We start from the raw sequence: 14,795 nt of genomic DNA on the forward strand, positions 1-14,795 counted from the left end.
AAGTTTGTTTCAAATCACTAGCTTTCAGAGCACTGCTCCTTCCTCAGGTGAATGAAGAGGTATGCTCCAGAAACATATACATAGACAAAGTCAAAGATGCAAGACAATGCTTTGAATGCGAGCATTTGCAGGTAATTAAGTCTTTACAGATCCAGAGATAGGGGTAACCCCAGGTTAAAGACGTGTGAATTGTCTCAAGCCAGGACAGTTGGTAGGACTTCGAAAGCCCAGGCCAGATGGTGGGGGATGAACGTAATGCAACATGAATCCAAGGTCTCAGTTGAGGCCGTACCCCATGACAATGGCATTGCTGCAACAGCCTCTGTACTCAACACCGACAACTGCCAATCTCCAGACGCAATTCTGCAACTGATCCGCTTTATTCTGGATCACAAGTTCTTTATCCAGATGCACGGAACAGCCATGGGGACCAAATTCGCACCTCAATATGCCAACATCTTCATGCACAAGTTTGAACAAGACCTCCTCACCGCACAGGACCTCAACCGACCATATACACCAGATACATCGATGACATTTTTTTCCTTTGGACCCACGGCGAAGAATCACTAAAACGACTACACTATGTCATCAATAAGTTCCATCCCACCATCAGACTCACCATGGACTACTCTCCAAAATCAGTTGCATTCTTGGACACACTCATCTCCATCAAGAAAGGTCACCTCAGCACTTCGCTTTATCGCAAGTGTCATGTGAGAGTACCCTTTAAGAAATGAGTGTTTAAAGAAATGTACCTTTAAGAAATGGAGCTGCTCATGTTATTGGAGTGATGTCAGAGTGCGGGTGGAGCTGAGCTCCTCTTCGGCTTTTTTAGTTTCAGTTTGAGAAAGCTTGGGTGTGTCTGTGAGCTGCACTGCTGTTGATCTCTGCCATGAAGGACTATCTCTTAATCATTTGGTGAATTCAGAAGAATTATAAATGTTTTCAGTCTTGAATGTAAACCCTAATGTGCTCCTGTTTGAAGGTTTGTTTAGCCTTTTGGATGTTAAAAGGACAGCATACAGATTACTCAGTGTTGTATTCTTTGGGGGGTGTATTTGATTTACTGGTTGCTAAGGTATTCACTGTTTGTTTTAAAAAGATTAACGAGTTCATAGAATAAACATGGTTTTAAAAAACCACTGGTCCATTTTCTGCTATACCATACCTGTAGAGTGGGCCATGTGTTCCCCATACCACAATCCATTAAAGGTTGTGGGTCAGGTGAACTCCATGATACACTTTGGGATTCTCTAAACCCTGGCCCATAACACAAGCCCATGGATAACCTCACGATGCTCCACTTCTCCAGCTTCCAAACACAATAAAAGAAGCCATCCCCTATGGACACGTTCTCCGTATACACAGGATCTGCTCAGACGAGGAGGAGTGTAACAGACATCTACAGATGCTGAAAGAAGCCCTCGTATGAACGGGATATGCCGTTCAATTCATCGATCGACAGTTCCAACGCGCCACAGCAAAAAACCGCACCGACCTCCTGAGAAGACAAACACGGGACACAACCGAAAGAGTACCCTTCGTCGTCCAGTAATTCCCCGGAGCGGAGAAACTACAACATCTTCTTCACAACCTTCAACACGCCATCGATGAAGATGAACATCTTGCCAAGGTCATCCCCACATCCCCACAACTTGCCTTCAAACATCACACAACCCTGTCATGGCAATCTCTGGAAGACGTGCCAGATCATCGACATGGGTACCACCATTGCACAAAGAACAACAAAGAACAAGGAAATGTACAGCACAGGAACAGGCCCTTCGGCCCTCCAAGCCCGTGCCGACCATGCTGCCCGACTAAACTACAATCTTCTACACTTCCTGGGTCCGTATCCCTCTATTCCCATCCTATTCATGTATTTGTCAAGATGCCCCTTAAATGTCACTATCGTCCCTGCTTCCACCACCTCCTCCGGTAGCGAGTCCCAGGCACCCACTACCCTCGGCGTAAAAAACTTGCCTCGTACATCTACTCTAAACCTTGCCCCTCTCACCTTAAACCTTGAAAGCCTCTGACTATCCACTCTGTCTATGCCCCTCATAATTTTGTAGACCTCTATCAGGTCGCCCCTCAACTTCCTTCGTTCCAGTGAGAACAAACCGAGTTTATTCAACCGCTCCTCATAGCTAATGCCCTCCATACCAGGCAACATTCTGGTAAATCTCTTCTGCACCCTCTCTAAAGCCTCCACATCCTTCTGGTAGTGTGGCGACCAGAATTGAACACTATACTCCAAGTGTGGCCTAACTAAGGCCACTAACATGAGAATACCACCCATCACGTGCGCAGTACATACTCGAGTGACTTGGCCAACGTTACCTACCTCATACGCTGCAGGAAAGGATGTCCCGAAGCGAGGTACATTGGCGAGACCATGCAGACGCTGCGACAACGGATGAATGGACATTGCGCGACAATCGCCATGCAGGAATGTTCCCTTCCAGTCGGGGAACACTTCAGCAGTCAAGGGCATTCAGCCTCTGATCTCCGGGTAAGCATTCTCCAAGGCAGCCTTTAGGACGTGCGACAACCAAAATCGCCGAACAGAAACTTATAGCCAAGTTCCGCACACATAAGTACGGCCTCAACCGGGACTTCGGATTCATGTCGCATTACATTCATCCCCCACCATCTGGCCTGGGCTTGCAAAATGCTACCAACTGACCTGGCTTGAGACAATTCACACCTCTTTAACCTGGGGTTACCCCTATCTCTGGATCTGTAAAGACTTAATTGCTCACATTCAAAGCATTGTCTTGCATCTTTGACTTTGTCTATACATATGTTTCTGGAACATACCTCTTCATTCACCCGAGGAAGGAGCAGTGCTCCGAAAGCTAGTAATTTGAAACAAACCTGTTGGACTTTAACCAGGTGTTGTAAGACATCTTACTGTGCTCACCTTCGTCCAACGCCGGCGTCGCCACATCATGTACACTAATGAGCAACCAGCTCCACCTTTCCATCCCATGCTACTCCAATCGGTAATCACCTCCCCATCCTGCACTACACCAATCCGAACCAACTCCACCTCTCCATCCTGCACCATACCAATCAAAAATCACTTCCCCATCCTGCGCTACACCAATCAGAAACCAGCTCCACCTCTCCATCCTGTATTACACCAATCAAAAACCACCTCCCCATCCTGCACTACACCAATCAGAAACCAACAGCACCTCTCCATCCTGCACCATACCAATCAAAAACCACCTCCTCATCCTGCACTACACCAATGAGAAACCAGCTCCACCTCTCCATCCTGTATTACACCAATCAGAAACCAGCTCCCAATACTGCACTACACCAATCAGACCCCAGCTCCACCTCCCCATCCTTCACTACACCAATCAGTAACAAGCTCAACATCCTGCACTACACCAATCAGTAAGCTGCCCCCATCGTGCACTACACCAATCAATAACCAGCTCGACCTCCGCAACCTGCACTACCCCAATCAGTAACCAGATGCCCATCCTGCACTACACCAATCAGAAACCACCTCCCCATCCTGCACTACCCCAATCAGTAACCAACTCCCCATTCTTCACTACACCAATCAGAAACCACCTCCCCATTCTGCACTACACCAATCGGAAACCAGCTCCAGCTTCTCACCCTTCACTACACCAATCAGAAACCAGCACCACGTCCCATCCTGCATTACGACAAGCAGTAATCAGCACCCCATCCTGCACTCCACCAATCAGAAACCACCTCCCCATTCTGCACTACACCAATCGGAAACCAGCTCCAGCAGCCCTCCCTTCACTACACCAATCAGAAACCAGCACCACGTCCCATCCTGCATTACGCCACTCAGTAACCAGCAGCCCATCCTGCACTCCACCAATCAGAAACCACCTCCCATCCTGCACTACACCAATCATAAACCAGCTTCTCCTTCCCATCCTGCACTACACCAATCAATAACCAGCTCCACCAACCCATCCTGCACTGCACCATTCAGTAACCAGCTCCACCTCCCAATCCTGCACTAAACCAATCGGTAACCAGCTCCCCATCCTTCATTACACCAATCAGAAACCAGCTGTACCTCCATATCCAGCACTACACCAATCAGAAACCAGCTCAACAAACACCACTACACCAATTAGTAAGAAGTTTTACAACACCAGGTTAAAGTCCAACAGGTTTGTTTCGAATCACTAGCTAGGGATTCGAAACAAATCTGTTGGACTATAACCAGGTGTTGTAAGACTTCTTTCTGTGCTCAACCCAGTCCATCGCTGGCATCTCCACATCATGTACACTAATCAACAAACATCTCCACCTTTCCATCCCATGCTACACCAATTGGTGACCACCTCCCCATCCTGCACTCCACCAATCAGAAACCACCTACCCATTCTGCACTACCCCAATCAGAAACCACCTCCCCATCCTGCACTACCCCAATCAGTAACCAGCTCCCCATCAGGCACTACACCAATCAGTAACCAGCTCCCAATACTTCACTACACCAATCAGAAACCACCAACCCATTCTTCACTACACCAATCAGAAACCAGTTTCAGCTCCCCATCCTTCACTACACCAATCAGAAACCATCTCCATCTCCCCATCCCCTGCTACATCAATCAGAAACCATCTTCCCATACTTCACTACACCAATCAGTGACCAGTTCCCCATCCTGCACTACACCAATCAGCACCCAGCTCCCCATCCTGCACTAAACAAATCAGTAACCAGCTCCCCATCCTGCACTACACCAATCAGAAACCACCTCCCCTCCTGCACTACACCAATCATAAACCAGCTTCTCCTTCCCATCCTGCGCTACACCAATCAATAACCAGCTCCACCAACCCATCCTGCACTGCACCATTCAGTAACCAGCTCCACCTCCCAATCCTGCACTAAACCAATCGGTAACCAGCTCCCCATCCTTCATTACACCAATCAGAAACCAGCTGCACCTCCATATCCAGCACTACACCAATCAGAAACCAGCTCAACATACAACACTACACCAATCAGTAAGAAGTTTTACAACACAAAGCTAAAGTCCAACAGGTTTGTTTCGAATCACTAGCTAGGGATTCAAAACAAATCTGTTGGACTTTAACCAGGTGTTGTAAGACTTCTTTCTGTGCTCAACCCAGTCCATCGCCGGCATCTACACATCATGTACACTAATCAACAAACATCTCCACCTTTCCACCCCATGCTACTCCAATCGGTAACCACCTCCTCATCCTGCACTGCACCAATCAGATACCAGCTCCCCATCCTGCATTACACCAATCAGAAACCAGCTTTACATCACCATCCTGCATTACGCCTATCAGTAACCAGCACCCCATCCTGCACTACACCAATCAGATTCCACCTCCCAATGCTGCATTACACCAATCAGAAACCAGCACCTCATCCTGTATTACGCCAATCAGAAACCAACTCCCCATCCTGCACTACACCAATCAAAAACCAGTTCCACCTCACAATCCTGCACTACACCAAACAGAAACCAACTCCCCATCCTGCATTACGCCAATCAGAAAGCAGCTCCACCTCCCCATCCTGCAATACACCAATCAGAAACCAGTTCGACCTCACCATTCTGCACGACACCAATCAGTAACCAGCTCTCCATCCAGCACTACACCAATCAGAAACCAACTCCCCATCCTGCATTGCACCAATCAGTAACCAGCTGCCCATCCTGCACAACACCAATCAGAAACCAACTCCCCATCCTGCATTGCACCAATCAGTAACCAGCTGCCCATCCTGCACAACACCAATCGGAAACCAACTCCCCATCGTGCAGATGACACTTAAGTCGGTGGAGTTGTGGACAGTGCGGAAGGATGTTACAAGTTACAGAGGGACATAGATAAGCTGCAGCGCTGGGCTGAGAGTGGGCAAATGGAGTTTAATGCAGAAAAGTGTGAGGTGATTCATTTTGGAAGAAATAACAGGAAGACAGAGTACTGGACTAATGGTAAGATTCTTGGCAGTGTGGATGAGCAGAGAGATCTCGGTGTCCATGTACATAGATCCCTGAAAGTTGCCACGCAGGTTGAGAGGGTTGTTAAGAAGGCGTACGGTGTGTTAGCTTTCGTTGGTAGAGGGATTGAGTTTAGGAGCCATGAGGTCATGTTGCAGCTATACAACATTCTGGTGCGGCCGCATTTGGAGTATTGCGTGCAATTCTGGTCGCCGCATTATAGGAAGGATGTGGAAGCATTGGAAAGGGTGCAGAGGAGATTTACCAGAATGTTGCCTGGTATGGAGGGAAGATCTTATGAGGAAAGGCTGAGGGACTTGAGGCTATTTTTGTTAGAGAGAAGAAGGTTAAGAGGTGACTTAATTGAGGCATACAAGATGATCAGAGGATTGGATAGGGTGGACAGTGAGAGCCTTTTTCCTCGGATGGTGATGTCTAGCACGAGGGGACATACCTTTAAATTGAGGGGAGATAGATATAAGATATCAGAGGTAGGTTCTTTACTCAGAGAGTAGAAAGGGCGTGGAATGCCCTGCCTGCAACAGTAGTGGACTCGCCAACACTAAAGACGTTCAAATGGTCATTGGATAGACATATGGACGATAAGGGAATAGTGTGGATGGGCTTTAGAGTGGTTTCACAGGTCGGCGCAACATCGAGGGCCGAAGGGCGCTGTAATGTTCTATGTTATTACACCAATCTGTAACCAGCTCCCCAACCTGCACTACACCAATCAGAAACCAGCCTCACCTCCCCATCCTGCACTACACCAACCAGCAACCTGTCCATCCCATGCTACACCAATCGGTAACCACCTCCCCATCCTGCACTACACCAATCAGAATCCAGTCCCATGTCCCCATCCTGCACGACACCAATCAGAAAAAAGCTCCACCTCCCCATCCTGCACTACACCAATCAGAAACCAACTCCCCATCCTGCATTATATCAATCATTAACCAGCTCCCCATTCTGCATTACACCAATCCAAAACCAGCTCCACCTCCCCATCCTTCACTACACCAATCATAAACCAGTTCTCCATCCTGCATTACACCAATCCGAAACCAACTCCACCTCCCCATCTTGCACTACACCAATAAAAAACCAGCTCCAAACCTTGCACTATACCAATCAGAAACCAGCTCCACTTACCCATTCTGCACGACACCAATCAGAAACCAGCTCCTCCTTCCCATCCTGCACGACACCAATCAGTAACCACCTCCCCATCCTACATTACACCAATCAGTAACCAGCTTCCTATCCTGCACTGCACCAATCAGAAACCAGCTCCACCTTCATATCCTGCACGACACCAATCAGTAACCAGCTCCACCTCCCCATCCTACACTACACCAATCAGTAACCAGCACCCCATACTGCATTACACCATTCTGAAACAAGCTCCACCTCCCCATCCCGTGCTACATCAGTCAGTAGCCAGCTCCCTGTCCTGCACTGCACCAATCAGAAACCAGCTCCACCTTCATATCCTGCACTCCACCAATCAGAAACCAGCTCCACATCCTGCACTGCACCAATCAGAAACCAGCTCCACCTCCATATCCTGCACTTCACCAATCAGTAAGAAGTTTTACAACACCAGCTTAAAGTCCAACAGGTTTGTTTCGAATCAGTAGCTCATGATTCAAAACAAACCTGTTGGACTTTAACCAGGTGTTGTAAGTCTTCTTTCTGTGCTCAACCCAGTCCATCGCCGGCATCTACACTAATCAGCAAACAGCTCACCATTCCATCCCATGCTACACCAATCAGAAACCAACTCCCCATCCTGCACTACACCAATCATTGACCATCTCCCCATCCTGCACTACACCAATCAGAAACCAGTTCCCCCTCCCCAACCTGCACGACGCCAATCAGAAACCAGCTCCACATCCCCATCCTCCACTACACCAATCAGAAACCAGTTCCACTTCCCCATCCTGCACTGCACCAATCAGAAACCATCTCCACCTCCCCATCCTGCACTACACCAATCAGAATCCAGCTCCCCATACTGCACTACACCAATCAGTAACAAGTTTTACAACACCAGGCAAAAGTCCAACAGGTTTGTTTCCAATCATTAGCTAGTGATTCGAAGCAAACCTGTTGGACTTTAACCAGGTGTTGTAAGACGTCTTACTGTGCTCAACCCAGCCCATCGCCAGCATCTTCACAGCATGTACACTAATCAACAAAAAGCTCCACCTTTCCATCCCGTACTACACCAATCAGAAACCACCTCCCATTCTGCACTACACCAATCGGAAACCATCTCCAGCTTCCCACCCTTTACTACACCAATCAGAAACCAGCACCACGTCCCATCCTGCACTCCACCAATCAGAAACCAACTCCCCATTCTGCACTACACCAATCGGATACCAGCTCCAGCATCCCACCCTTCACTACACCAATCAGAAACCAGCACCACGTCCCATCCTGCATTACGCCAATAAGTAACCAGCTCCCCATCCTGCAATACGCCAATCAGAAACAAGCTCCATCTCCCCATCCCGTGCCACACCAATCAGTAACCAGCTCCCCATCCTGCACTGCACCAATCAGAAACCAGCTCCACTTCCCCACCCTGCATTGCACCAATCAGAAACTAGCTCCACCTCCAAATCCTGCACTACACCAATCAGAAACAGCTACCCAGACTGCACTACACCAATCAGTAAGATGTCTTACAACACCAGGTTAAAGTCGAACAGGTGTGTTTCGAGATCACTAGCTAGTGATTCGAAACAACCCTGTTGGACTTTAACCAGGTGTTGTAAGACGTCTTATTGTGCTCAAACCAGTCCATTGCCGGATTCTTCACATCATGTATACTAATCAGCAAACAGCTCCACCTTACCATCCCCTGCTACTCCAATCGGTAATCACCTCCTCATCCTGCATTACACCAAGCAGAAACCAGCTCCACATCACCATCCTGCATTACACCAATCCGAAATCAACTCCCCATCCAAGACTACACCAATCAGAAACCAACTCCCCATCCTGCATTACACCAATCTGTAACCAGCTCCCCATCCTGCACAACACCAATTAGAATCCAGTTCCACCTCCCCATCCTGCACAACATCAATTAGAAAAAAGCTCCACCTCCCCATCCTGCATTACACCAATCAGAAACCAGCTTCCCTCTGCATCCTGAACTACATCAATCAGAAACAAGCTCCACTTGCCCATCCCTTGCTACACCAATCAGAAACCAGCTCCACCTCACCATCCTTCACTACACCAAGCAGTAACCAGCTTCCCATCCTGTACTACACCAATCAGAAACCAGCTCCACCTTCATATCCTGCACTCCACCAATCAGAAACCAGCTCCCCAATCTGCACTACACCAATCAAAAACCAGCTCCCCATCCTGCCAATCAGAAACAAGCTCCACCTCCCCATCCCGTGCTACACCAATCAGTAGCCAGCTCCCCATCCTGCACTACACCAATCAGAAACCAGCTCCCCATCCTGCATTACACCAATCCGAAACCAACTCCACCTCCCCATCCTGCACTACACCAATCAAAAACCAGCTCCCCATCCTGCACTACACCAATCAGAAACTAACTCCACCTCCCCATCCTTCCTACACCAAACTGTAACCAGCTCCCGATCCTGCATTTCACTAATCCCCACTCTGCTACTGGATCCTCGATTTTCTGACCAACAGACCACAATCAGTAAGAATGAACAACAACACCTCCACAATAGTCCTCAACACCGGTGCCCCGCAAGGCTGCGTACTTAGCCCCCTACTCTACTCCCTGTACACACACGACTGCGTGGCAAAACTTGGTTCCAACTCCATCTACAAGTTTGCTGACAATACGACCATAGTGGGCCGGATCTCGAATAACGACGAGTCCGAATACAGGAGGGAGATAGAGAATCCAGTGGAGTGGTGTAGCGACAACAATCTCTCCCTCAATGCCAGCAAAACTAAAGAGGTGGTAATTGACTTCAGGAAGCAAAGTACTGTACACACCCCTGTCAGCATCAACGGGGCCGAGGTGGAGATGGTTAGCAGTTTCAAATTCCGAGGGGTGCACATCTCCAAAAATCTGTCCTGGTCCACCCACGTCGACGCTACCACCAAGAAAGCACAACAGCGCCTATACTTCCTCAGGAAACTAAGGAAATTCGGCAAGTCCACATTGACTCTTACCAACTTTTACAGATGCACCATAGAAAGCATCCTATCGGGCTGCATCACAGCCTGGTATGGCAACTGCTCGGCCCAAGACCGCAAGAAACTTCAGAGAGTCGTGAACACCGCCCAGTCCATCACACAAACCTGCCTCCCATCCATTGACTCCATCTACACCTCCCGCTGCCTGGGGAAAGCGGGCAGCATAATCAAAGGTCCCTCCCACCCGGCTTACTCACTCTTCCAACTTCTTCCATCGGTCAGGAGATACAGAAGACTGAGAACACGCACGAACAGACTCAAAAACAGCTTTTTCCCCACTGTCACCAGACTCCTAAATGACCCTCTTATGGACTGACCTCATTAACACTACACCCTGTATGCTTCATAAGCCAGTGCTTTTGTAGTTACATTGTATATGTTGTGTTGCCCTATATGTATTTTCTTTTATTCCCTTTTCGTCTCATGTACTGAATGATCAGTTGAGCTGCTCGCAGAAAAATACTTTTCACTGTATCTCGGTGCACGTGACAATAAACAAATCCAATCCAATCCAATCAGAAACCAGTTCCACCTCCCCATCCTGCACGATACCAATCAGAAAAAACTCCACCTCCACATCCTGCACTGCGCCAATCGGAAACCAGCTCCCCATCCTGCACTACACCAATCAGAAACTAACTTCCCTCCCCATCCTGCACTACACCAATCAGAAACAAGCTCCACCTCCCTATCATTCCTACACCAATCATAAACCAGCTCCCCAGCCTGCATTACACCAATCCGAAACCAGCTCCACCTCCCCATCCTGCACTTCACCAATCAGTAACCAGGTCCACCTCCCCATTCTGCACTACACCAATCAGTAACTACCGCCCCATCCTTCGCTACACCAATCAGTAGCCAGCTCCCCATCCTGCATTACACTAATCAGAAACTAGCTCCTCCTTCCCATCCTGCACAACACCAATCAGTAACCAGCTCCACCTCCCCATCCTGCACGGCACCAATCAGTAACCAGCTCCATCTCCCCATTCTACACTACACCAATCAGTAACCACCTCCCCCTCCTACACTACACCAATCAGAAACCAGCTCGACCTCCCCATCCTGCACTACACCAATCAGAAAACACCTCCCCATCCTGCATTACACCAATCAGAAGCCAGCTCCAGCTCCCCATTCTGCACTATACCAATCAGAATCTAGACACACTTACCAATCCAGCAATATACCAATCAGAAACCAGCCTCACCTTCTTATCATACACTGCACCAATCAGAATCAAACCCCACCACCCCATTCTGCACTGCAGAAACCAACTCCCCCTCCCTATCCTGCGCTGTACCTATCAGAATCAAGCCCCACCTCCCCACCCTGCACCAATTAGAATCAAGCTCCACCACCCATCTGAAACCAGCTCCACCTCCCCACCCATCGGAATCAAGCTTAATCTCCCCAATATGCACTGCACCAATCAGAACTCCATCTGTATGGAATTTGAGAATTATTGTTTAATCTAATTATGGCCAATATGGTCCAAATCACAACACAGTGAGTAAAAAAAAGTTCCCTCGTCTCCCACATCTCAATTGCAAAACGCCTTAGATGCTGCACATGATTCATAATTCTGTCTTGTAATGTTGTAATTACCTTTTGTATCTTCATATTCCGCAGAATGAGAACACAAAATATTTAAGTAATCTGAAAAAAAAAACAGTTGGTGCTGAAAGATCAGAGTGTAACTAACCTGCTGGAGTTTTTTGAGGAGGTAACAGAAAGAGTCAATGAGGGTAATGCTGTTGATGTGGTTTACACAGACATTCAGAAGACATTCGGCATAGTGCCACACAACAGACTTGTAAGAAAATGTATTGCTCATGGAATAAAAGGGACAGTAGGAATGTGGATACAAAATCGGCTGAATAATAGGAAGCAGAGAGTAACGGTCAATGGATATTTTTCGGGCTGGAGGAAGGTTTGTAATGGTGTTCCCAGGGATCAGCAGTATTGGGTCCCTGAGACCACAAGACATATGTCTACATGGTTTGCACTGAGTGCTAAATTTGGTGCATTTGAGTGCAATAGTAAGAGTTTGGTGACTGAGGAAGTATAAGGCTTCATTTTTAGCTAAAGTCTAGTCTTTCTTTTATTTAGTTAATTAACAGTTTGGTTTAGAAGAAGGTGAATTTTCAATCAGCTTTAAACAAAGGTTCTGCTTGTCGGTACTTGCAGCTGGAGCTTGTTAATTATTAATTGGATTAGGCCAGTTTTCACAGGCTACATTCACAGTATAAAAGTGATCCCCTACAGTGCAGACTTTGTTTTCACTGAGTGCTGAATTTGGTGCATTTGAGTGCTATAGTGAGAGTTTGGTGACTGAGGGAGTGCTGAATTTGGTGCATTTGAATGCTATAGTGAGAGTTTGGTGACTGAGGGAGTGCTGAATTTGGTGCATTTGAGTGCTGTAGTGAGGGTTTGGTGACTGAGGGAGTGCTGAATTTGGTGCATTTGAGTGCTATAATGAGAGTTTGGTGACTGAGGGAGTTAGCTGAGGAGGGAGTAAGGTGCTCCTTTCATTTTGTTTCCTACATTTCCACAAAGAGCGAGAAGGGAGCCAGGAGTTTACAGAGAGTGCAGCTGACTGGGAGCACAGTCGGAGGTCCAGTTGGTCCACAGGGCAGCTATATTCTGTCAGGTAAGAGGGGATGGAGGCTAGGCCAGTTGCATGCTCCTCCGGTAGGATGTGGGTGGTGAGGGATACCACCGGTGTCCCGCTGACTACCTGCAGGAAGTGCACCCAACTCCAGCTCCTCAAAGACCGTGTTAGGGAACTGAAGCTGGATGAACTTCGGATCATCCGGGAGGCAGAGGGGGTGATAGAGAAGAGTTATAGGGAGGTAACCACACCCAAGGTACAGGACAAGAATAGCTGGGTTACAGTCAGGGGAAAGAAAACAAACAGGCAGACAGTGCAGTGATTCCTCGTGGCCGTTCCCCTTCAAAACAAGTATGCTGTTTTGGATGCTGTTTGGGGGGGGTATGACCTACCGGGGGGAGGCCCGAGCGGCCAGGTCTCTGGCACTGAGTCTGGCTCTGGGGCTCAGAAGGGAAGGGGGGAGAATAGAAAAGCAATAGTAGTAGGAGATTCAATGGTTAGGGGAATAGATAGGAGATTCTGTGGTCGCGAGCGAGACTCCCGGAAGGTATGGTGCCTCCCGGGTGCCAGGGATGTCTCGGATCGTATCTTCAGAATCCTTAAGGGGGAGGGGGAGCAGCCAGAAGTCGTGGTGCACATTGGTACCAACGATGTAGGTAGGAAAAGGGGGTGTGGAGGCAATAACCGGGTTTAGGGAGTTAGGCTGGAAGCTAAAAGCGAGGACAGACAGAGTTGTCATCTCTGGTTTGTTGCCGGTGCCACGTGATAACGAGGCTAGGAATAGGGAGAGAGTGCAGCTGAACACGTGGCTGCAGGAATGGTGTAGGAGGGAGGGCTTCAGGTATTTGCATAATTGGAGCGCATTCTGGGGAAGGTGGGACCTGTACAAGCAGGATGGGTTGCATCTGAACCAGAGGGGCACCAATATCCTAGGAGAGAGGTTTTCTAGTACTCTTCGGGAGGGTTTAAACTAATTTGGCAGGGTAATGGGAACCGGATTTGTAGTCCAGCAACTAAGCTAGCCGATATTCAGAATGCCAAAGCGTGTAGTGAGGCAGTGGGGAAGGTAACACTGACAAAGGAGAGTACTTGCAGGCACGGAGATGGGTTGAAGTTCTTCAACACAAGAAACATCAAGAATAAGGTGGGTGAACTTAAGGCATGGATCGGTACTTGGGACTACGATGTGGTGGCCATCACGCAAACATGGATAGAAGAGGGGCAGAAATGGTTGTTGGAGGTCCCTGGTTATAGATGTTTCAATAAGATTAGGGAGGGTGGTAAAAGAGGTGGGGGGGGGTGGCATTGTTAATTAGAGATAGTATAGCAGCTGCAGAAAGGCAGTTCAAGGAGTATCAGCCTACTGAGGTAGTATGGGTTGAAGTCAGAAGTAGGAAAGGAGCAGTCACCTTGTTAGGAGTTTTCTATTGGCCCCCCAATAGTAGCAGAGATGTGGAGGAACAGATTGGGAAACATATTTTGGAAAGGTGCAGAAGTCACAGGGTAGTAGTCATGGGTGACTTTAACTTCCCAAACATTGAGTGGAAACTCTTTAGATCAAATAGTTTGGATGGGGTGGTGTTTGTGCAGTGTGTCCAGGAAGCTTTTCTAACACAGTATGTAGATTGTCCGACCAGAGGGGAGGCACTATTTGATTTGGTACTTGGTAATGAACCAGGGCAAGTGATAGATTTGTTAGTGGGGGAGCATTTTGGAGATAGTGACCACAATTCTGTGACTTTCACTTTAGTAATGGAGAGGGATAGGTGCATGCAACAGGGCAAGGTTTACAATTGGGGGAAGGGTAAATACGATGTTGTCAGACAAGAATTGAAGTGCATAAGTTGGGAACATAGGCTGTCAGGGAAGGACACAAGTGAAATGTGGAACTTGTTCAAGGAACAGGTACTAAGTGTCCTTGATATGTATGTCCCTGTCAGGCAGGGAAGAGATGGTCGAGT

General features: G+C 48.0%; 1 protein-coding gene across 1 annotated transcript in view; it reads right to left on the reverse strand.

Annotated features, from left to right (window-relative positions):
- Positions 1 to 14,795, reverse strand: part of LOC140388201 (FYVE, RhoGEF and PH domain-containing protein 5-like) — a 1,404,405-nt gene that overhangs the window by 762,020 nt on the left and 627,590 nt on the right. The window contains exon 8 of the mRNA XM_072471982.1: positions 11,829 to 11,879. Coding sequence (XP_072328083.1) covers positions 11,829 to 11,879 — 51 coding nt within the window. The remainder of the gene's footprint in view (positions 1 to 11,828; positions 11,880 to 14,795) is intronic.

Source organism: Scyliorhinus torazame, chromosome 13 (genome assembly GCF_047496885.1).
Source record: "Scyliorhinus torazame isolate Kashiwa2021f chromosome 13, sScyTor2.1, whole genome shotgun sequence".
In the NCBI taxonomy this organism is placed as follows: Eukaryota; Metazoa; Chordata; class Chondrichthyes; order Carcharhiniformes; family Scyliorhinidae; genus Scyliorhinus; species Scyliorhinus torazame.